General features: G+C 43.4%; 1 protein-coding gene across 4 annotated transcripts in view; it reads right to left on the minus strand.

Moving 5' to 3' along the window:
* The window catches only part of tenm3 (teneurin transmembrane protein 3), a 584,772-nt gene that overhangs the window by 103,135 nt on the left and 456,111 nt on the right, over positions 1 to 25,526 (minus strand). For all 4 annotated transcript variants that reach the window (XM_041186060.1, XM_041186059.1, XM_041186063.1 and 1 more), the window contains one exon: positions 11,334 to 11,480. In XM_041186060.1, coding sequence (XP_041041994.1) covers positions 11,334 to 11,480 — 147 coding nt within the window. The remainder of the gene's footprint in view (positions 1 to 11,333; positions 11,481 to 25,526) is intronic.

Genomic DNA, 25,526 nt, shown 5'->3' on the forward strand with positions numbered 1-25,526 from the left:
ACTATTTGACTATGGGATGTATTGCAGATGAGCTTAGTCCTGCCCTACCCCAACATCCACAAATTTCCAGCAGAGGTCATTGGGTAGTGATCATAAGAAGGGAAAACCTGGTGACTGTTTTCCCCTCTGAAACCAAGGCTGATGAAACACCTTGCATATCTGTCCTGGATGAGGCCAGAAAACTCAGCACAGATTGTGAGCAGAATTGGGACTTTGCTAGTCAATGGCACTTGAGTGTTAATTATATAAACCTGTCAAGTCATCAGGAGAGCTTTTAACTTTTATTTAATTAAAATTTCAGTATTGAGAGGTTAAGAACATCGATCGCATCTGTGGAGGGAAAAACATCTGGCCCTGCCATGGGAATGGGGCGGGTCAGGACCGGAAGATCCCGATGGCGGGTGGGGCCAGAACATCCTGGTCAGAGTTTACATTTCAGGTTGATGACCTTTCTTTGGGTATTTCCAGCATTTTCTGTATTTAGAATGAAAACAGAGACAAGTGCATGGGTGGTGCAGTGCATCTGCGCTCTGATTTTGCCTCAGGATTCTGGGTTTAAATCAAGCCAGACTGATGGGGTGCGAGTCCTCCCCTAGTATTCTAAGTGAAAGGAGTTGCAGGCAGGGAAGCTGGAAAGATGATTGATATGGAAATTTCTAATGCTACACTGTGCAGCAAAGGTTGTTCCTCTGACATTGGGAAAAGTTAGGAAGTGTACAGGCAACTTTACTCTCTCCACCTAACCTGGCAACAATCTCCACCTGACTTGGAAGTACTTGAATGAGTGCTGTGGGTGACAACAACAGAAAAATGTTCTATTCATTGTTACCTCACTGAGTGACAAGATATCAATGCCAATGTAGAGCAAACAGAGGAAGATCTTGATGATAGGCTGCGGCAAAAATTAAAAGTGTAGTTTATGATTTATTAAATTGTTTGCTTCGTTCCTTCTTGTTAAGACATGCGTAGGGTGAAAGCAGATTCAATTCAAGAACTTACCCAATCTGGACATCTATGCAGAAGCAGAGCAACATTGACTGAACAATGAATCACAAAGTGCGTTTAATATACTAGTGCTTAAGTGCAAAATCAATAATGGTATTCTGTTCAGAATCAGTCCTAATATAAATTTATAAGGCTACGGAGAAAGAGCAAGGGTGAGGGTGGGGAGTGGACTAATTGGATAGCTGTTTCATAAGGTCACCATAGGCATGAAAGGCTGAATGGCCTCCTCCTGTGCTGTACAATTCTTTATCTCTTTATTTAGATGTCCTACATCACAGATATGAACTTCAGAGTTTACTCTGATCAGAAAGCATCCTTTGTGTTTGGCATCCTGTGGATATTTGCCAGCCTGATGCAATCATAAAACATAAATAATTGATATGTATAGTCCCAGGCTGAACTTCAAAAGTATTAGGAAGTACAACTCGGGTATAGTGTCCCGAGTCTGAAGGGGGAGGGAGGAGGCTTTGTTGCAGGTTAGTGTGAACACCTACACAAAGTTATGGCCTGGCATCTTGTTTCAGGTCTTGTTTTACACTGAATTGTAGAGACTATTCATTTTCTCAAATCAGAATGCATTGTTATGCTTTTTTGTAAATAGTTGTCTAACAACAGTGACTACATCTCAAAAAGTACTGAACTGGCTGTTAAGTACTTTGGGATGCACTGAATGATGAAAAGTGCTACACAAATGTAAGTTCTTCATCTGCTGTTACCCTTTGTTACTGGTTACTTTAAAGTCAATGCAGTTTGCTTGGTTGGTTTATTCTACGGCTCTCTGAAGTCAGGGAAATCATATGTGAGCACATATGGCAAGTGGAAATACAGTGACAAAAGGTTTTGATGCTGGGCTCATGAGACATACCCAGATATTGGATATATGAAGCTTTATGAGTACTGGTATGGCCACAGGTTATAAAATAAAAGTTCTGTTTGAGGTCTTTCACAAAATAGTGAAGAAAGCACAGATGGAAAATTGGAAATCCATCATGATATTACAGAAAGAAATGTGTCACTTAATCTTAGGAAATGGGAGGCAGGAATACAGCTAGGTGATGCTGACTCAGTCGCAGTGGGTCATCGCTGACTCAAACACACATAAGCCTTACTCTTCGAAATGTGGCAGTTATATTAATTGGTTCCGCTCAAGTAAAACACCAACCGTGTACTAACGGTGGATAGAGTTTGAAATGGTAAACAAACCACAACCTTTTTTTCCTAAAGCCTACTTATTAGTGACGTATTTAACACCAATAATGTTACATGTGAGCAGCAGCGATTAATGGTAATTGCATACTCTGGCAGGGAAGATTAAAGTACTGTACATTTATCTTTGCCAACGTCACTGTTATAGTCAATGGATTAGGAAGTCTGGATTGCCACCCCAATGGGTAAACTGTTCATCTGTTTCCAATTAGCAAAGTGCCATTAACCTACTTCTAAAGGTCTTGGATTTGAATGTGATGTCACATTGCTGTTCTGTACAATTTGTAATGAAATGGTTCCCTGCATCTACAACAGTGACCTAACTCACTCAGTTGAAACTCTAAGGGCACAGGCAGATTTTACAGTTTTACAGTTGGGAGTAAAGCACCTGTGGCTGAATTATAAGAAGCAAATTAGGCTTCCATATTTTACAGTCACCTAATTTAATATTAACTCTTAGGCATACAGCATACAGAATTTCTGTGATCTGGGAACTTAGTGGGGTATGATTTACACATAGCCTTCTAAAGACTCAGCAAAAGTCACAAGTGTGACTTTACAGTAGTGCAGCTTTTCCTACAGTAATAATGAGTGCACTTATTGTGTCAAGTATCACATTTCTCAGTAAACAAAGATGTTTTGAGAGAAAATTAGATCTTAAGAAATAAGAGCAGGAGTAGGCCATTCGGCCCCTGAAGCCTGCCCTGCCATTCAATAAGATTATGGCTGATTTGTCGCAGGCCTCAACTCCTCTTTCCTGACAGCTCCTCATAGCCCTCAACTCCCTGATATTTCAAAAATCTATCTATGTCCTCTTTCAATACTTTCAGTGATCTAGCCTCCTCAACTCTCTGGGTAGAGAATTCCAGACATTCACGACCCTCTGAGAGAAAAAAATTCCTTCGCATCTCAGTTTTAGATGAGTGTCCCCTTATTCTGTAATTATGTGCTCTAGTTTGAGATTCCCCCACTAGTGGAAACATCTTCTCAACACCTATCCTGTCAAGCCCCCTCAGAATCTTGTACGTTTCAATAAGATCACCCCTCATTCTTCTAAACTCTAATGAATAAAGGCCTAACCTGTTTAGCCATTCTTGATAAGTCAACCCCTTCATCCCAGGAATCAGCCTAGTGAATCTCTTTTGAACTGCCTCTAATGCCAGTAAAGCCTTTTTTAAATACGGGGACCAAAACTGTATACAATACTCCAGGTGCGGCCTCACCAACACCATGTACAGTTGGAACAAGACTTCCCTATTTTAAACTCCAACCCCTAGCAATACAGGCCAAAATTCTATTTGCCTTCTTAATTACTTGCTGTACCTGCATGCTAACTTATTGTGTTTCATGCACAAGAACACCCATGATCCCTCTGTGCTGCACATTTTTGGAGTCTCTCTCTGTTTAAATAATATTCTGTCTTTTGATTCTTCCTACCATACTTTCCTACATTAAATTCCACCTGCCAAGTTTTTGCCCACTTACTTAACCTATCTATATCCCCTTGCAGATTGTCTATGTCCTCATCACAACTTGCCCTCCCACCTATTTTTGTATCGTCAGCAAATTTGGATACATTACACTCTGCCCCCTCCTCCAAGTCATTAATATTGATAGTAAATAACTGAGGCTCTAGGACTGATCCTTGAGGCACTCCACTAGTTACGTCTTTCCAACCTGAAAAATAGCTATTTTTCCCGACTCTCTGTCTTGTGTGTGTTAACCAATCCTCAATCCATACTAATACATTACCCCCAATACCATGAGCCCCTATCTTGTGCCATAACTTTTTATGTGGCACTGTCATGAAACTATTAAAGTATATAATATTTGGGAAATTATTTTTTCTTTAAAAATAGAGGTTTGGTCTGCCAGCTAGTCTGGGTGCTTTGATATGTGCTAGTTTAAGAAGTAAACAGAGAGGTAGAGTGTATTTGCACTTTTTTAATAGAGCATTCAAGAAGTGGGGTGAAAACTTGACGCCTATCTAGCAGATACCAAGCAATATGTTCATATATTAATAAAATTGGTACTACGAAAGGGATTTCATTGTTAAAAGGTGAAGTTCAAAGAGGATGTTGATACAATGAGAATTTGAATTCAATCAGTGGTTGTAGGTATAACTTCAGTAATTTCTGGGTGTGCAGGCAGAGGCAATGTAAGATCAAGAGGTAGCTGCAAGCCCCCAACTGACTCAGTGAAAAGAACCTCATTTTGAATTCGTAAGGTGAAAATGCTTTGCCTGGTGTTTGGTTAAGTCTATGGGTTGCTGTTGCCTTGATGGAGATTAGTTTGGGAATTTGTTAAAAGCTAAGATAGTAGTAATTTGTAGCCATGTATATCTATCTTAACCTGTGTAAATTAATAAAATGTTTCACTTTGTTTAATGTAAAACCTCAAGAACTGATGGTCTGATTCCTGAATTTAAGGTCACATCTTAAACATAACACTTTAAGTTAATGGTTATGACAGTTGTTTAAGGTTTCCCTCTGGGACTTTTAAGTAACTCCACTTTACCAACTGCATCGATCATAACAGGCTGGATGCCTTCTGGAAATCCAAATACACTACATCAACTGGTTCTCCTTTTCAACTTTGCTTGTTATATCCTCATTGAACTGTGACAAATTTGTCAAACATGATTTCCCTTTCACAAAACCATGTTGACTCTGATTGCGTTAAGCTTTTCTAAATGTCCTGCTATTTCTTCCTTAATAATGGACTCCAGCATTTTCCCAACAACAGATGTTAGACTGACTGGCCTATAGTTTCCTGTTTTTTGTCTCCTCCTCTTCTTGAGCAGGGCATCACATTAGCAGTTTTCCAATCCTTTGGGACCCTCCCGGAATCCAGTGAGTTCTGGAATATTTAGACCAATACCTCCACTATCTCTGCATCCACTTCCTTTAAAACACTTGGATGCTGGCCACCAGGTCCTGGTGACTTGTCTGCCTTTAGTCCCATTAGTTTGTCAAATACTTTGTCCCTTGTGGTAGAGACTGTTACAAGATCTTTCCTCCCATTAGCTCCTTGCTTATCTGATATCTTTGGGACGTTTATATTGTCTTCCACCATGAAGACCAATGCAAAATTTTTGTTTGAATTATCTATTTCCCTGTTCCCTGTTATCAATTCTCCAAGGGTCCCACGCTCGTTTTAGCCACTCTTTTGATATACCTGTAGAAGCTCTTGTTTTTGTTTTTATATTTCTTGCCAATTTACTTTCATAATCAATTTTCTCCCTCTTTATTAGCTTTTTAGTCATCCACTGCTGGTTCCTAAAAAATACCCAATCTTCTGGCCTACCACTAGTTTTCTCTGCTTTGTATGCCTTAGTTTTTGATTGGATACTCTCCTTGGCTGCCTTTGTTAACCACGGATGGTTCATCCTTCTCATCGAGTCTTTCTTTTTGACCAGGATAAATTTTTGCTGAGCGTTATGAAATATCTGCTTAAATGTCTGCCATTGCTCATCCACTGATCTTCCCCTTAGTCTATTTTCCCAGCCCGCTTTAGACAACTCTTTCTTCATAGCTCTGTAATTGCCCTTATTTAAGTTGAGGACGCTAGTTTGAGACCTGAGTTCTTCGCCCTCAGACTGAATTTGAAATTCTACCATGTTGTGATTGCTACTCCCTAGAAGATCCTTAACTACAATATCTCTCATTAGTTCCTTACATATTAGTAGATTTGAAATAGTCTGTTCCTGGGTAGGTTCTGCAATGTACTGCTCTAAAAAGCAATCCCTGATGCAATCTACAAATTCGACCTCCATGTTACCCCTGCCAATTTGATTTGTCTGGTCAATATGCAGATTAAAATCACCCATGACAATTGTAGTACCCTTCTTATACACCTCCATTATTTCTGAATTTATACTTTGTCCTATTGTGAGGCAACACTTCGGGGGCATATAGATGACTCCCACCTGTGACTTCTTCCCCTTGCTATTCCTTATTTCTACTCAAACCTACTCCACATCATGATCTATTGCACCTATATCACGAGTCACCACTGCACTGATACCTTCCTTTCTTAATAAAGCTATCCCACCTCCTTTTCCTTTTTTCCTATTTTTCTGGATGGGTCAAATACCCTTGAAAATTGAGTTTCCAGTCCCCTGAAGTGGCCGAGCAAGCCCTTTAGTTGTAGTCAAGAAAGTGGCTCACCACATCTTCTCAAATGCAATTAGGGATGAATAACAAATGCTGGCCTTTTCAGCAATGCTCATAATCCTGTAAATGAACAAAGGAAACAGTTCCACTATGGATATGAGTGGCCGAATGGCCTCCTTCTGTACCGTAATGACTCAATGACTCTAGTGAGGATGAGGGGTGCACTTAATGCAAAATAATCCCTCGTGACATCTGAATGTAATAAGATTGTCATTTTTTGGTGAGGGTATGGAGAAAATAATGAGATTTTAAAACTATGTGATATTGCAGATTTAAATGCATTTTTTTTGTTGTTTAGTCATTGTTTACCACTCAGTCTTATATTCCTCTATTCTTTTTTCCATGTATTAAATTGCATCTGCTATATTTTCAAATTAACTGTTATTTCTATTTTTCTTCATGTTTCCCATTACAGTGCTGAATGCTATATATCAACCTAGTTAATCACTTCACCAGGACATTGTGTTTAATGAAGAACTCTCAGCATGGTACTAAGTTCTGACTGATGTGGATTTGTGTTTGAAGTTTGCTTTTCCTTATTCATTTTTAAAGGCTTCATTCACTGAGTCTGTTTCATGCATTCTCGATTCCCAGTTTGTCACTCAGATTTGAAGATTTATTGATTGCAAAAAGGAGACTAGCGCTGTAAACCTAAATATACATTAACAATATCCCGGAGTCCATCTTTAGAGTCGATGTTTCTGCTCTATTCACAATGCCTTAAGAAGAAGTTGCAATAATCTCATAGGCTCTGTGCTAAAGGAATGTTAAGAATATCATGAATAATACAGTTTGTTCCACTGTTCGTGACACCACTAATACTCCTTTATCTTGTAATGCCCAAAGCTATTCTGACCTTCTGTTAAGATGCTGCATCTGGGAATGGAAAATAAATTGGCTGAAAGATAGGAAGCAGCGCCCTACTTGTTGGAGGAGTAATATCAGGGCCGACAGGGGGGTGGATGGCAGGGGGGATGTACTGAGTTGAGTGCCTCAGGGATTGTGTTGTGACCACTGCAGCTGTTAATTTACATCAATGGCTTGGATTCAGAAACTCAGTGAAAACTGGTCAAATGAGTAGACGATACAAATCTTGAAGAATCTGAAGGGTGGATCGCCAAAACGAATTGGATAAATCTGAAAGAGGGAAGAAACAATGGCAGGTGGAATATAATATGGACAAGTGAAAGGCATTCTAGGCTGGGAGAAAAGATAGTCAACACATGTACCTCATGAATGGGCTGAAATAACTTAGTATGAAGTTGAATCAGATTGAGGCATGTTAGTTGACTTGGCCCTAAACTGGTCCAGTCACTGCGGAGCCACAATCAAGAAAGAAAATAGCATGCTGAATTTTACAGCCAAATTAGTAGGGAACATGATAAAGGTTGTCATGTTGCAGTGCTTTTGTCAGGCTGCACGTTTACCACTGAGTCTAGCTTTGGTCACTGTCATTTAAGAGAAGCATTCAACAAAGCAGTTGCACAGGACAACTAAAGTTAGATTCTCATTCTCAGTTGACTGAGTTGTGAGGAAAACGCTTGAAATTTGAAAGGAGGTGATGAGGAAAGGGCCTCATTTAGATATAAAAGACAGTAAAGTATGAATGAAAAGTAAATGTGGAATGCTGCTTCAAAGGAAATCATGATATCAAGACAAGCGGACATTTGTACACAGGTGAAAGGCCAGTTTAGCTCTTCTTCATACAAAGAGCCATCAAATGACTTCTCAGTTCCATAGCTGAGGTAAATCGGATAACATTAACACCTTAAGATCGGGGTGGGGGGGGGGGGGGGGGGGGGGGGGGGGGGGGGGGGGGGGGGGGTGTTGGTGTGTGGTTGGGGTTGGGTAAATGAAATTTTAAAGATCTCAAACCCAATACAAACCTGGCCAAATCTGGTTCAACGGAGGTGGGACAAGGGCCGGGTAGCAAACCCAGGAGGCAGGTTCTCCATTTAAGTATTATAGTAATGGAGACCAACATTTAACCTAATTTACAGTTTACCACTGGTTGGATTGGTTTAGAAGGCCTTTTGAAACTTGTCACGTTTCTTTGTGGAGAAGTTAAGTGCCTCTCGGTACTGCCTGTCGGCTAGGAGAAGCAGGAGTGTTTCCCCCTGGCCCTGCAAGCTTACCTCCTTCACTGGAGTCACTCCACTACATGCCCCTTCCATTCCAGCTTTGGAAATGGCCTTCCTTCTCCAGGCTCCTCACCTTTGACTACAATCAACTCTGCAGTGTTTCAGCCCAGCTGGAAGCAAAGCTCACCAAATCAGGGGAAACCTATACTTCAGTGTTCCAAACATTGCACCTCCCCACTCCCCATATTCAGCCCTTTACAAAATGCTCCCCACTCAATATTGGGGTCAGAAACTTGGGAATCATGTAAGGAACTTTTCATATGTCTGTAACCTCCTTCTGCTCTACAATGCACCGCCAACACCAAATTCGATTTCCCTGGCTCCAGCCTCCTGTTCACGTTTCTCCCTTTGCTTTGCCATACCTGGCTGTGCCTTCGGCCACCTAGGTTGCATTCTGGATTTTGCTTCATAAGTCTCTCCAGCTCCCTCTTCCCCTTTCAGACCTTCCTCTGTGATCAAGCTTTTGGTCATCCCTCTTCATCTTTCTTTCTTTAGCCTGGCATCTGTTTTACCCATGCCTTTGTGAAACACCTTAGCATGTGTATCGATATTAAAATGCTGTTTAAACCATTTTTTTCCCCTTATGGATAGATGAGTTGCATGGCTTTCCTTATCTGTGTGAATCTTGTGAACCAGGGGTTGATACATTAGGGAATCCGTGCTAAGTTAGGAGTATCTATATGTTCTGGATAGGTAACCACTAGCATACAGGTTGAGGTTGTCTAAATACACAGATAGGAGCCTTTAACTGGCAGAGGCAAAAGCCAACAATCTCTCCAAGGGTTCTCTTGATCAGTCACCTTTTATCCAAAGTTTCTGCCGATCTTCCGGTGTGGAAATGGTGTTTGGTCAAGAGAACCTCTGAGAAAATCCCTGGCAGTTCTTTCTCCTCATCAACCTGGGTTTAACACAAACACAACTGTTGGAGACTTTCAGCTAAATATTTCCGACATTACCTCAGTGACTGCACTAGGAAAGTACACCATTGGCTGTGAAATGTTTTGGGATGGTTTAGGGTTGTGAATGCCGCCAAATAAGTGCAAGTTCATTCTGTCATTCTTTCTTCTTCGAAATATGGATCAGGCTTTCAAGGAAAATATAGTAGCTGCTTAAAAAATACTTCAAAGTAATTCTAACTAAAATGAAAAGAAGTTAGCAGCCAACTCAAACCAGCTACTTCGGAAACCCGCTTTATCAGTTGGAGTTGGGGGGTGACTTGCCACGCACACATCAGGAGTGCAGATTGTATGTGTGTTGAACTAGTTTCCAAATTAATGCTTTAGTCAAGTGCCTTGCTCAAACAATGTTTACCACCTAGGATCATTTGTCCTGGAAAACCTGTCAACAATCGAGCCAGCATGGGAAGCACAAAGCAACGTTAATCACGTGGAGAAAAGAAATACAATAATACAACTTCAATTCACAAATGTTGAGATAATTTTCCAAAGAACTGAGTAGAAACCCTTAAGAGATTGACCATTTTTAAAGAAAGTGGAGCCCTTCTTTGATCACTTCCAAGGTGGGCAATTCTGGTGCAAGGATCGGGTCACTCTGTTCATTAAAATGCATATTTTAGAGCTCCCCTAAGGGTCAGAAGATTTCCCAGTGACTACCTGGGCAATGGTGAGGGTGGGCGATCCCAGCTTTGATCCACGTTTTGAGCTGATTAAGCTGATTTCAGCTTGGTTTCTGGATATTACACACGGCTGCAGTATATATGACTAAAGCAGCAGAGATCCGTGTTCCTCATTACTATTGAGAGAATCACTGGAAACATTTCTGTGGATGGTGGATGAGAACAGGATGAGGCTTGAACTGTCTGTCAATACCCAATGTTAATTTTTTTTTTTATTTGTTCGTGGGAAGTGGGCGTCGCTGGCAGGGCCAGCATTTATTGCCCATCCTTAATTGCCCTAGCTCAGAGGGCATTTAAGAGATTGATGTAAGAATAATGGCTGCTTTGTTACAGCATTAGTTGGTGATCAGTGCCTATGGGAACGAAACTCACTAAGGATTTCTGCTGGAATTAAGAGAAATTATACATTTATGCGCTGCCACTCATGGGAATGAGGACTTGGCTGAACAGGAAGGACTACATCGACTTGGACTGGACTAGACAGTTAGGACTGGAATAGACAGTGAGAACTGCACTGGACTGGAATATTGACACTCGACATCACTGGTAAAGTGGAATTGGAAAGTAAGGCTGACCTCTTTGACTCAATTGATTCTTAACTTCAACAGAATGGCATATCTACATGTTGAAAAGGGGGCCTAGATTTCAAGTGATTGGCAGAAAGATTAGAGGGAAGATGAGGAATTTTTTTTTCACCCAGGGGGTTGTGGGGGCCTGTAACTCATGGCTGAAAGGGTGGTATAGGCAGAAACCCTCAACTCATTTGAAGGGTGTCTGGATATGCACCTCAGGTGCCGGACCTGCTAGGCTACAGGCCAAATTCAAGTGGGATTAAGCTGAGTGGCTTGTTTTTCACCTGGTGCAGACACGATGGGCCAAGTGGCCTCTTTCTGTGCCAAAAACTTCTGATGATTCTATAAAAGATTTTGCTGCATTTTTGCAAAATCCTTTATTTGCTTTTGCTGTGAAATTGTATTTGAATTGTACATTGCTTAATTCAATGATTAATTACATCTGTTTAACATGCATGAAAGGCTCCAAAAAGTATCAAGCATTATTCCAAAGAAAGAATCAGTGGGTAGTAAATCTGCATAAATGTTTCATGTCATTCGTGTTAACCTTTGTTTTCAGGCATGGACAGCTGCAAGGGTTGAATATCTGTATTCTTACCTCCTTCGTTGTCCTTGCTATCAGAGCATGCAGTCTCCATGGCAACGTCGCACCCGGCTCCTCTCCACCCCATCTGGCAAACACAATGCCAGCCATTTTGGTCAAGGGTACACCTTCCATTACTATTGCAAAGACCAGGACAACCCTCTGAGAAAAGAATACAGAGAATAAATACTAAACATAATGCTCTGTTGCTGTGTTATGCAAATAAACACTCATGGAGGATCATCAGCTACAAGCCTTTTATTGAAGCACAGATACCATAATTTCACATGGATAAACTGTACCCTTCTGCAGTAGAAACTATGAATATTTGTTACTCTTTGAAAGGCACAAACAAAGCAGAATCATTGAATGGTAATTGCAATATTATATCCAAATGTGTAATCTATGCATATATAGTTGGCTGAAGGAATATGAAAAAGTCAGATCTTGATAAAAATTATGTTATATATAGGAATCTTATGAGGAAATTTCAAATTATCCATTATTCTTATGAATAACATTATGGTTACCAAGGAAACCAAATATGTGGATGTGGAGTCCTCTCAGAGTCCTGAAGATACAATAGAGAAACAGCACAGAAAATAATGGAAAGAAGTGTGAATTATGTAACAAAAGGCCTTTTACTATTACAATTACAAGAACATGAAATTCCATGCTCGATCCAGTAACGGTCACTTCAACTAAAGTGATTTTCTGAACTGAAATTAATTGCGACTTCCTCAGAACTGTGGTCACACATAACTTTGCCAGCTATGGTTTTCTGCTGCACTTCCAGCAGAATTATGGTGATGGAACGGGACTAGGAGCAGTTCCAAGGAAATCCTGTGCCTGGGCTAGATGGTTTGCGAGTGCACAATATTGTCCCCTTTTACCTGTCAGAACTGGAGGCAAGGAGACGAAGATTCCATCACTCTGTTGTCTGTTAAGAAAGGCAAGTGAATTGTGGTTCAATCCATTACCCAATGGACCAGGTTACGGTAAAGAGATGATCCAAATTCACCATGATTCTATGGTTCCAAGACATTCCCAGAACTGACAGGCTAACTGCTGGGGTGAGTCTTGGGTGCATCGTGCACTGGGAACTTTGGCTGCTGATGAGGAGTGGGAAGCCATTCAGCTCTTTTACTATTCCAATCAAGGTAGCCCTGGCCTGTCTACTGAACATGAGAGCCCTGAGGCATTTGAACATTTGGTCACTCCAACTTTAGCCATCAAATTTTGAAAAGGCGATAAAAGCCCTGTAATACACCCAATCACGAATACTCGAACAGAATACTGGCTCCAACCCAAAGGTTCCCTAGTGAATGTGTTCCCTGGAGCCTGACCTCATCCGAGAACATCTGGGAAGGTAAAATAGAGGGAAATTTGTTGGGACTTTTCATGCATCTCCCAATTACCTTTGGTGGAGGCATAGGAACAGACCCTCACTGTCAGGGACCCGTAATGTGGCAGGCATTACAGGTTCACATAACGGGGAAAAACAAAATGGTGGGCGGGGGGGCATTAAATAGCAACAAAAGATAACCAAGAATAACAAACGGTTGGTCAGTGGTGTCTAATGTTCTTAGCTACCCTTTTGAAGCTAGGCAAGTGCCAGTGAAACTGATGGCTCAATATGTTTGCAGCTTCAGGCTTTGTATGTGAACTATGTCAATTGGACTTAACCTGAAGAGTCCTATTACCCACTGTAAATAAGTACTGAGTAGAAATTTACCACTTCAAAATACTAGCCCAGATTTTTCACTCATGCTGTGATGTGCTAGCTTTCCCGATGCACCAGGAATATATGATTCTTGATCAGCAGCTGTGCCACTGAATGTTCATTCAGCAACAGTATAGGGTTCTATCGCCCCACCAAATTTTCTCTGCTCCTTTTCTAAAAGCACTTCTCTTCAATTGGCAGAAGGTACCACAGGTGCCAACCACCCCACCCACTGAGGCTTCATTCTGGCCATTCTTCATGTGTATCAATGGAACCGCAGTCCAATCAAAATCCTCACAGACATGCATTTTCCAGCAAGAGTCATTGGATAGGCTTATAATCATAGAAACATAGAAACTAGGAGCAGGAGGAGGCCATTCAACCCTTCGAGCCTGCACTGCCATTCATTATGATCATGGCTGGTCATCTAAATCAATAGCCTGCTCCTGCTTTCTCCCCATATCCTTTGATCCCTTTCGCCCCAAGAGCTACATCTAATTCCTTCTTGAAAACATACAATGTTTTGGCCTCAACCACTTTCTGTGGTAGTGAATTCCACAGGCTCACCACTCTCTGGGTGAAGAAATTTCTCCTCAACTCAGTCCTAAATGGTCTACCCCATATCCTCAGACTGTGACCACTGATTCTAGACTACCCCACCATTGGGAACATCCTTCCTGCATCTACCCTTTCTAGTCCTGTTAGAATTTTATAGGCTTCTATGAGATCCCCCCTCATTCTTCTGAACTCCAGCAAATATAATCCTAACCGACTCAATCTCTCCTCATATGTCAGTCCCGCCAACCCAGGAATCAGTCTGGTAAACTCTCGCTGCACTCCCTCTATAGCAAGAACATCCTTCCTCAGATAAGGAGACCAAAACTGCACACAATATTCCAGGTGTGGTCTCACCAAGGCCCTGTATAGTTGCAGCAAGACATCCCTGTTCCTGTACTCGAATCGTCTCGTTTTGAAGGCCAACATACCATTTGCTTTCTTTACCACCTGCTGCACCTGCATGCTTACCTTCAGCGACTGGAGTATGAGGACACCCAGGTCTCTTGCACATTCCCCTCTCTCAATTTATAGCCATTCAGATAATAATCTGCCTTCCTGTTTTTGCTACCAAACATAACCTCACATTTATCCACATTATACTGCATCTACCATAATCCCTTGTGTATAAGTGATTATTTGGTGGACTAACTGATGTATTCAAGATGATCAATGGATTGAATAGAGTAGATAGAGCGGGACTATTTTTTCTCATAGAGGGGATCCAGACAAATGGGACATGGCTTTAAAGCTAGAACTAGGCAATTCAGGGATAATATCAGGAAGTACTTCTTCGTTTAAAGGGTAGTGCAAATCTGCAACTCCTTCTAACTGAGGCTATGTCAATCAAAAATTTCAGAACTGTGATAGGTAGATTTTTGTCAGGCAAGAGTTATGGTTACCAATGGGTAGATGGAGTTAATATGCTTAGCAGCCATTATTTACATGGCAGTCAGGACAGGTTCCAGGGCTGAATGGCCTACCCTGTTCCGATCTTCTTACAGCAGTCGGGAATGAAAACCACAGATTAATTTTCCAGTCCTAGCTGAGAAATGCTGAAGCCAGTTGCAGCCTCCAATTGTTGTCTGTGCTGAGACTAGAGCATGGAGAACTGGTTAGGATTTCAGTCTGGCTCCATGTGGTTTAGATTCACATCAGGTGGTGCTTTGTACTCAACAGGTTAAACATCTGAAGGACTTAAACCTCAAGAGTTATTTCCAAAGAACTAATAAACCTTGCTTGTAATTTCTGAGATTTATCTTTTCTCTCCATTTTCCTCTGTGTTTATCCTCTTGTAGACAACTCCTCAGCACAGGAGGCTAGGACTATATGGCTTGACACACAACCCCCACACAGATGAAGATCAGCATACCAATTCAGCATGAAACATTTGGGGGCAAGAACCGTGTCGGTTTCTGTCTCCTGCACCCATTCTCTCAAACTGCAGATAGGATCTCTTACTATTGTGGAGCTTTCAAGTTGATGCTTATTCATGTGAAATTATGGCAACTGAAATAGATGAACAAAGTATAGGTAAGGTATTTATAACTATACTTTATTGATAACGAAAAAAAACTTTTAAGCTTTAAAAACTCACATTCCTTTCAAAAGAGTAAGCAAAGGTCAGGAAACAAGTGAGTGCTGAGCACCTAATCAAGACTGCGGATGGGCTGAACGGGACGGACAAGGTTTTCAACAGAAACAGCAGCTTGGCATGTCGTACGACTTAAGACGGACAGAACGTAATAACCATAAGAACCACAATGGACATAGACTAAAAGCCTGAACAGAAAAAAAAGTCAACAAAAAAGAACTTAAAAATAAAAAAAATCACGCTAAATGACGTGCTTGAAGACAGATAGCGGAGAGGGATTGTCCGTAACAATCTCCCTAGGGCTTTTGTCTTTACCTTTATATCCTATCTTGTCTGCTATTATGGACAAGGAGGAAAATTGTGGAAAACATAATTAAAAGTAATGGCATATTCAGAATCTGTATTTATACAAAACAGAAGAAAAAGGATGCTCGCATTTACAAAGATGTGAGTGAGTTGAACAGAACTTCTATTGCTGCTCTTAATAATGAAGACTGGATTCATTGTCAAAGCTATCAGCTTAAATAAGACATGTCTGGAAATGCAGCTACAGGAACATTTCTGCAAACTAAATAACATATTTCAGAAATGCTGCGAAAACACATAAATACTATTAATGAAAGATGAGATGCCATGATCATTAAACTTGTATCAAATTTACCCCAAGCCACTTAACAGTTTCACACATAGCTTACAAATAGTGCTTGACATCGTTATGAATGATTTCTTCTTGCATGATGAAATTACTCCTCAAAAATTCTGCATTCTGTGGCTCATTTTTTTTCTCCTGCATCAACTATTAATGCGTAACAGGAATGAACTGCTCTCAATTACTTTTGAGCAATTTTGCAGTGCCACATTAGGTGAGTTTGCATCCGTACCACCAGCTACAAAGGGAGAGCAAATGAATCTGAAACAAATGTATTGCTAGCTAATTGACTTTCAAGATTTTCAGGTACTAATTGCTGTAAAAATATTGCAGACATAACTCAGTGTAAATGGTTCATTAATGCATTAACTGACAAAAGCTTGAATAATGAAGTCATGACACAAGTAAGTAAGAGAGTCAGTTACTTATTGACTGTATATACAGGGTCAGCATAACAAGAACAACAAAAAAACATGCAGTACCTTTAACAATCTTATCCAGAAAGTGTGCTTTGGAAATAAAACATACAGACATTTAGGAATAGCATCATACAGTACAGGGAAATCACTGCATTCTTGGCTTTCAAATGTGTTCTCAAATCTGTTTTATATACTCTTAAATTGCAATTTTCCTGAGGTGCAACACATTGCCGCATATTGCTTACAGTGTACACGATTCTGGAGGCCAGAATGTCTTGAAGAGCTTATCCTTAACATGAGAGCCCTGCTGCTCAAGGGTGATGTCAAGAAGCCCATTTTCACAAACTCTCCTAAGGCAGGTAGATGCAGTTAAGATAAAGATCAGTGATGAGCTAACTGAATGGTGGAATAGGTTTGAGAGGCTGACCCACTCCTGTTCCAGTGTTAGGATGGCAATCTGGAGAGAGAATTGCAGCTGATTTTCCTTTCCCTAGCTGAGGGATGCTGAAGCCAAGTGAAGCCTCCAATTGGTTGCCCTGCCAAGATCAAAGAATGGGGAGCAGATTGTTCATACGTTCCCCTATGTCAGTCCTTGAAAGTGACCCTGGTGTCTTATTCTGGGGCAGACAGGAATGGAGCTAATGCATTCAATAGGACCAGTAACATGGATGTGGCACTACAGAAAAGAGATTACAATCAAATCAAACACTATATGACTTTGTTCTGTTTTACGAGATTAGTACAAGTACAACAAGCTATTTTCATAAAACATAAGACAGTAAATGACTTGTCGGCTGTAAAAGACTTGGTAGGTACATCAAATAGTTGCTTTGGAAAAGAATCAGGAAAGTGAGGATGGTTAGCCGAAAATTTAGGCTGATTGTTAAGAGTTGGTGCAGGGTATCATCAACAAGACAGGAAGATTCTCTCTGATCGGTAACTCTAGCTAAAAACTAAAATGTATTTTAAGATGCGAAGGGGAAGAACTTCCCTGGTCACCACATATTTCGCCTTCATAAGTACATTCTTAAAAATATACATGTTTAAACAATAAGTGATTAACCTTCAAAAATAATTTAACATACGTGTAGTAATTTGGGATCTGCTGTAAAGTACAATATAAAGGCAAGCTCTTTTTTATGAGGCTGCTGCACAACATGATCAATTTGGTGCAGAGTACATTATTACTAAGCAACCAGAGAAGAAACCTTCCCTATTCCTTTGTTAAACAAAATAACGGGTCTGACTTGTTTAGATATCAAATTCCCGGCCTGATCTATGTATTTCTTTTCAGAATGCAGTCTTAGTACATGTTAACTTGGTAACAAAGGATAGAACCTTGTGCCCCCCCCCTCCCAACTTGGTGAGGTTGGTAGGGGGAGGGGCTTTTAATTGGGCAGAAAAGTGGGGGGTGGGGACCCCGCCATATTCCTGCCTCCATCCTGATTAAGTCTGGGGAGGAAGGCCCCAATGCCAATGGAGGCTCTTAAGTTGGCATTAATTGACAGCTTAATGGCTTCGTCCTGCCGATGCTGGTGTTAACCCAGAGACGAGCAGGAGGGCTTCCCCTCAAATGTATCTCAGCAAGTTGCCTCAATTACTCATCATGGCTATGAGTTCCACATTCTCATTACAGCGTTGGTTCAAACATGAACAAAAGAGCTGAACTCCCGAGGTGAGGTAAGAGTGACATTCCTTGACATCAAGGCAGTACTTGACCGGGTGTGGCATCAAGGAGCCCTAGCAAAATAGGGGTCAATGGGAATCAGGGAGAAAATTCTCCACTGGTTGGAGGCATACTTAGCACAAAGGAAGATGGCTGTGGTTGTTGGAGGTCAATCATCTCAGCTCCAGGACATTACTGCAGGAGTTCCTCAGGGTACTGTCCTGGACCCAACCTTCTTCAGCTGATTCATCATTGACATTCCTTCCATCATAAGGTCAGAAGTGGGGATGTTCGCCGATGATTGCACAATGTTCAGCACCATTTGCAACTCCTCAGATACTGAAGCAGTCCATGTCCAAATGCAGTGAGACTTGGACAATATCCAGGCTAACATTTGTATCATACAAGTGCCAGGCAAAGACCATCTTCAACAAGAGGGAATCTAACCTTCGCCCCTTGATATTCAATGGCATTACCATCACTGAATCCCCCATTATCAACATCCTGGAGTTACCATTGACCAGAAACTGAACTGGACTAGCCACATAAATGCTGTGGCTACATGAGCAGGTCAAAGGCTAGAAATCCTGTGGTGAGTAACTCACCTCCTGATTTCCCAAAGCCTGTCCACCATCTGCAAAGCACAGGTCAGGAATGTGATGGAATACTCTCCACTGCCTGGATGAGTGCAGCTGCAACAACACTCAAGAAGCTTAATACAGCCTGCTTGATTGGCACCCCATCCACAAACATTCACTCCCTCCACCACTGACGCACAGTGGCAGCAATGTGTACCATCTACAAGATGCACTGCAGGAACTCACCAAGCCTCCTTGGATAGCACCTGTCAGATGCACAACCACTACTGTCTAGATGGATGAAAGCAAATAGATGGGAACACCACCACCTTGAAGTTCTCCAAGCCATCCACCATCCTGACTTGAAAATACATCACTGTTCCTTCACTGTCGCTGGGTCAAAATCCTGGAACTCCCTCACTAACAACTCTGTGGGCGGACCTACAGAACATGGGCTGCAGCAGTTAGGCAGCTCAGCATTACCTTCTCAAGGGCAATTAGGGATGGGCAATAATTGCTGGCCTAGCCAGCGACACCCACATCCCATGAATGAATAATAAAAGAAAATTCTAATCATTCACTGGGTAAAGAAGTCCTGATTTAGTGACTATCTTATCTAACAAAATCATGAGTGTTCTGGATGGAGTGGATAGGGAGAAGCTATTCTCACTCATGAAAGGATCGAGAACAAGGGGGCACAGATTTAAGCTAATTTGCAAAAGAAGCAAAAGCAATACGAGGATAAACCTTTTCATGCAGTGAGCGATTAAGGTCTAGAATGCACTGCCTCAGTGTGTGGTAGAGGCAGGTTCAGTCGAGGCATTCAAATGGGAATTAGACTTTTATTTGAAAAGGAGCAATGTGCTGGATTATGGAGAGAAAGTGGAAAAAAAGACACTAATTAAACTGCTCACTTGGACATTTGGTGTAGATACAATGGGCCGAATGGCCTCCTTCTGTGCTGCGCAAATTATGTGATTGTTCTCTTTAATGCTTGTTACGAGTTCTGTATTTACCACTGGTTCTTTAAGGGATTTGTGTCCTAGCAAAACACTTATTTTAACAATAGCAGAACTCTCTTTTTAAGATGATGCATCCAGCATTTCTACTGTGCTGTATATTATAACATCTAATGGTGGGATACTGATGGTATTCATATTAAAAAAGGACCAATGGTCATAGTCCTCCCAAACCTTATAAAAGGTCTAAGTGTGACCAGTGGCTTTTTATGCCCCTGCTACAAGTGCCATACCTTTGTCAACAGCTGTATCCCTCTCACTGACCATTGACTCAATGTATGACAGCTTCACTGAGCTTTAGGGTGGGATTTTCCAGCCCCGCTCGTGGTGGATGTCATGGAAATTATCAAGATCGGGAAAATCAGTTTATTACCATCCTAAAAGCAGCCCGGGATCGTCCGCTCCAGCTGTCAATGGCGGGCCACATTTCCCACAGCAGCACACCGAGAACGGCATTTTAATACCTTTGCATCTCATAGTGAGGGCTGCGCTCCAGAATCAACTGCTAACACTGGATCAAGAGGGCATGTCTGCATTCAATTAGACTGACAACTGTATATAAGCGACGTGCACTTCACTCGTGACATTGCGGTTCATTCGCCTATCTTGACATCGCGCAGCGCTCGTGGCAACTCAGACTCAGTGCCAGACCACGCAGGCAGCACCACATCGCAGAGCGAGGGCTCCACTGAGGAAGGAGGGAAACTGGCCTGAGGCATGGAAAGGGGCTGTAGGGCAAGGCCTCCACTTAGGGGTTAAGTGTGGGGAAGACTGCACTCAGTCACGACTGCGGGGTGGTGGGGGGACGGTGGGGAAGCATCCTCAGCATTAGGATAGGGAGAGAGTTAGTTACAGAATGACATCAGCGGCTTTGGGCCAGAATGGGAGGATTGCTGAGTGAAGAAGTGCTGCAATATTGAGCTTGCAAAGACTCTCCTTGTCCCAGTCCAGGCAGGGGGCATGTCAGTCCAGTCTCAGTTGTACCCAGGATGTTGTGCATTGTTGCTTTCATCACGTGCCTTGGTCCAGGGGGTTTCTGGCATCAGAAGACACTCAGTTAGAGGAGGCATCTGCAGCCTTTAGCTGGGCAAAAGGTATTGTGGAGGCATCAGACGTTGTCAGAAGGGGGGAGAGCGGAATATGACAGGCTGTGCAAGTGTCCTCAAGATGGGGAGGGGTGAAGTCCACACCCCTCCTGGAAGGTGATGGCGTAGTGGTATTGTTGCTAGACTAGCGATCCAGAGACCCAGGGTAATGCTCTGAGGACCCGGGTTTGAATCCTGCCACAGCACGTGGTAGAATCTGAATTCAGTAAAAATCTGGAATTAAAAATCTAATGATGATCATGAAATCATTGTCAATTATTGTAAAAACCCACCTGGTTCACTAATGCCCTTTAGAGAAGGAAATCTGTCTAGACAACATGTGACTTCAGACCACAGTAACGTGGTTGACTCTTAAATGTCCTCTGAAATGGCCTAGCAAACCACTCAGTCATAACACACCGCAACAAAGTCACAAAAAAGGAATGAAACTGGACAGACCACCTGGCATCGACCTAGACACCAGAAACAACAATGACAATTGACCCTGCAAAGTTCTCCTTACTAACATCTGGGGGCTAGTGCCAAAATTGGGAAAGCTGTCTCACAGGCTAGTCAAGCAACAGCCTGACACAGTCATCCTCATGGAATCATACCTTTGAGATAATGTCCCAGGCATCATCATCCCTGGAATCCCTGGGTATGTCCTGTCCCAACAGCCCAGCAGAGGTGGCGGCACAGTGGTATAGAGTCAGGAGGGAGTTGTCCTGGGAGTCCTCGACTTCGACTCTGGACCCCATGAAGTCTCATGGCATCAGGTCAAACATGGGCAAGGAAACCTCTTGCTGATTACCACATACCGCCCTCCCTCAGCTGATGAATCAGTGCTCCTCCATGTTGAATACTCCTTGGAGGAAGCACTGAGGGTGGCAAGGGCACAGAATAGACTCTGGATGGGGAACTTCAATGTCTATCACTAAGAGTGGCTCGGTAGCATCACGAATGGCCGAGTCCTAAAGGACTTAGCTGCTCGACTTGGTCTGCGGCAGGTGGTGAGGGAACCAACAAGAGGGAAAAACATACTTGACATCCTCACCAACCTACCTGCCACAGATGCATCTATCCATGACTGTATCAGTAGGAGTGACCACAGCACAGTGGAGTCAATGTCTCAGCTTAACATTGAGGATACCCTCCATCATGTTGTGTGGCACAACCATCGTGCTAAATGGGATAGGCTTAGATTTTGAACAGATCTAGCAACTCAAGCCTGAGCACCCATGAGGCGCTGTGGGCCATCAGCAGCAACAGAATTGTACTCAAACACAATCTGTAACCTCATGGTCCGGCATATCCCCCTCTCTACCATTACCATCAAGCCAGGGCATCAACCCTGGTTCAATGAAGAGTGCAGGAGCACCACCAGGTATACCTAAAAATGAGGTGTCAACCTATAACACAGGACTACTTGCGTGCCAAACAGCATAAGCAGCAAGTGATAGACAGGGCTAAGCACTCCCACAACCAACTGATCAGATCTAAGCTCTGCAGTCCTGCCACATCCAGTCTTGAATGGTGGTGGGCAATTAAACAACTCATTGGAGGAAGAGGCTCTACAAATAACCTCATCCTCAATGATGAAGGAGCCCAGCACCAGTGCAAAAGACAAGGCTGAAGCATTTGTTATAATCTTCAGCCAGAAGTGCCGAGTGGATGATCCACCTCAGACTCTTCCGGGGTCCCCAGCATCACAGATGCCAGTGTTCAGCTAATTCGATTCACTCCCCATTATATTAAGAAATGGCTGAAGGCACTGGATACTGCAAAGGCTATGGGCCCTGACAATATTCTGGCAATAGTACTGAAAACCTCTGCTCCAGAACTTGTCACGACCCTAGCCAAGCTGTTCCAGTACAGCTACAACACTGGCATCTACCCAGCTATGTGGAAAATTGCCCAGGTATGTCCTTCACACAAAAAGCAGGTGAAATCCAACCCGGCCAATTACCTCCCCATCAGTCTACTCTTGATCATCAGTGAAGTAATTGAAGGGGTCATTAACAGTGTTATCATGCGGCACTTGCTTAGCAATAACAGCTCACTGCTGCCAAGTTTGGGTTCTGCCAGAGCCACTCAGCTCCTTATTACAACCTTGGTTCAAACATGGACAGGAGGGCTGAACACCTGAGGTGAAGTGAGAGTGACTGCCCTTGACATCAAGGCAGCACTTGACAGAGTGTGGCATCAAGGAGCCCTAGCAAAACTGGAGTTTGGTATCCCTTTAATTGCTTCCTCCAGTGCATGCACCTGCCCTCCAATCGGCCCACAGAGCCCTCACCAGCTGCAACGGGGGGAGGACTTGCTAGATGCCGACATGGAGGAGACACACATCTCCTCCGATGAGGATGACATCAAAGGGGATGAGGGCATGGAGTTCGAGGAAGCCAAAGCTGCAGGGGAAGAGGCCAATGCACGGGCCAGACAAGGCAGGCATGCACGTGAGGCCCTAATATCCACCAGATTGCTCCAGGAGGATGAGTAGTTATAGTGAGTACCCGCTTTAACAAGAGTCTTCTGTCATTGGCCAACATGTGCACCTGTGTTGCAATTCCTCTCATTTCACTGAGGCACTTCAATATGCAAGCGAATAGTTACACATCCGGCTCATATTGTCCTGATCTTTTGAAGGATAAAGCAGCCTTTGGAGCGCATGTCCTTGCTGAGACGAGGTGCCAGCTGGAGAAGGGAGTCCCGGCATCAGATGTCAGAAGATGCTGACTCTTCAAGTGTCTCTCCAGTATTCCAGTTGCACTAGCAGCCTACGAGAGCCAGGAGCTATTCTTCTATCCTTAGCGGTATCGTAGCTGTATGCCTTCAATCTGACAAAGCACCTCGAGGAGATCCAACTCCAGCAATGGAACAACACATTCTGTGTAATGTCAATGGTGAAATTGATAGGTGACACTTGGGCTAAGGCAGCCGAGGGCATTCTGCAGTTGTGCATCTGTTCAGAGATGACTTAATCCTCTATGTCGCCTTCTTCTCTATCACATTAACATCCAGCACTCTCAGTTAGGGATGCTGGCCTGTTTTTATCCTCACCTTACTATGCATGTGGACCACCTAAAGATGATGACGTCCAACCACCTGCGTGCCACTAATATCAAGAATGATTTGAAAAAGGGGCACACACTGTGGTGATATGGAAGCACAGTGCATAGACAAGAGGCCCATGATAGCAACATCTATGATAAGTGGAGGGAGGGACCATGGTATCATACCAGGTTGATAGCAATATAGTTCAACATGAAAAGGAGGCATACACAAGAGATGTGAAATGAATGCGATTCTATTTACATTGTGAACATTAGGTACATATTCTGAACACCTGTGCCACCGCTGTGCTCCTAAATTTTTATAACCTTCCTAACCCTACTGCTAAGCCTGGGTGCATCCCCGGCATCTGCAGCAGAGGTGGAGGCAGCCTGCTGATTGCTTTTCCCTGTTGTCTGTGATGACTAGCGTGTTTCCTCTGGAGGACAAAGACCTGGAGGACACTAGCCTGCTTTGGGCGTCCTGTCGGCAGGCAAATGCACCCTTCTTGGTCTGTGGAGCAGATGGTGATGGGGTCACAGGAAGAGGGGATTGGGATTGGCCGGAGAGTCCTGGAGTCATCTGGGTAGATGGTCCCGGGGTGTCCAGCTGCTGGGCCTCCTCCCTATAGGTGCCCAAGGGCCCCTGGCTGATTCCTTGAGGAGAATGGGAAGCTGGAATGAGATCTAGGTGCACTCCCTCTCACATAACCACTGATGGCCACAGCAAAGGAGGGCTGCTCCTGCAGCAGTGCAGGACTAATGTCCTGGGCCAAGGTCTCCATGGTGGCAACCAGCCTACCAGTGTTGAGCTTGGTGCATTGGCATGTCGATGCTATCACTTCAGACTGAACGTGGCCGGGCTCCTCCATCGTCCATTGCAATCTGAGGCATGCAGCTAACATCCCATCCTGATGTTCTCCTCCTTGTTGCTGCAGTTCCACTAACTGATTTGGTACCAAGTCTGGAGGCTCGTCATCTGACTCGGCCTCCACAGATTCCAGGCCTCCAACAGTCCTTCGAGCGCCACCGCTCTTGGATGTTTCTACCTCCGCCTTCTGTGGACCAGACTGTGCGCTGTGCTCACCAGATTGTGACCCTGAGGCTGCTCCGGAACTAGGTCCAAACTCTGGTGGCAGGCGCAGATGAGAATTGTGAGTGCCCTTCCATGGTGCTCTCCTCTGGCTCCTCATCTGAGGTGTCATTGGGGCTGGAGCTGGATGCTTTTGGATGCTTTCCAGAGATGCCGATAAGAAAAAGGAGACAATTAGTGCATGACAGGCGACTCTAAAACAGGACAATGTCCTCAGTGTGAGGGATGAGGTGGTGCTGGACCCACATAGGGTGTGCACCATCCACCTAACTGTCAGCACAGGCATGGTCCATGTCCTCTCCAGCCAGCTTGATGGCTCAAATGTCATAGGGAGTGAAGGCCTTGAGTTCGGCCATGCCACTCATGGTCTGAGACCTCTCCCTTCAGTTGTGTGCAAGCTTGTCCTGCCTAAAGACAGATGGAGAGTGTGAGCAGGATGTATGTCAGGGCAGATGATAGGGATACCTGCCATGTGTGGGTGGTGAGTGCAGCCATGGGCAGGATGAGGACGTGAGCTGCAGAAGATATGAGGTCAGAGGGAGATGTGAGGATTATGTGTGTGAGAGAGTGAGTAGTGATGTCTTTTGAGGTGGCAGTGAGTGATATGCCAGCGAACATGTGATGGGCTGGTGAGTGTGAGAGTTTAGAGTGATGAGATGTGGCAGTATGGATAAGATCTGCATTGCTGACCTCTGCTGTGCTGCATTGGCACTGACCACCACTGCCACCGCCTGCTAAGCGGAAGTGGTGATTTTGGTGGACGCCACCGCCCCCCCC

Source organism: Carcharodon carcharias, chromosome 4, assembly GCF_017639515.1.
Source record: "Carcharodon carcharias isolate sCarCar2 chromosome 4, sCarCar2.pri, whole genome shotgun sequence".
In the NCBI taxonomy this organism is placed as follows: domain Eukaryota; kingdom Metazoa; phylum Chordata; class Chondrichthyes; order Lamniformes; family Lamnidae; genus Carcharodon; species Carcharodon carcharias.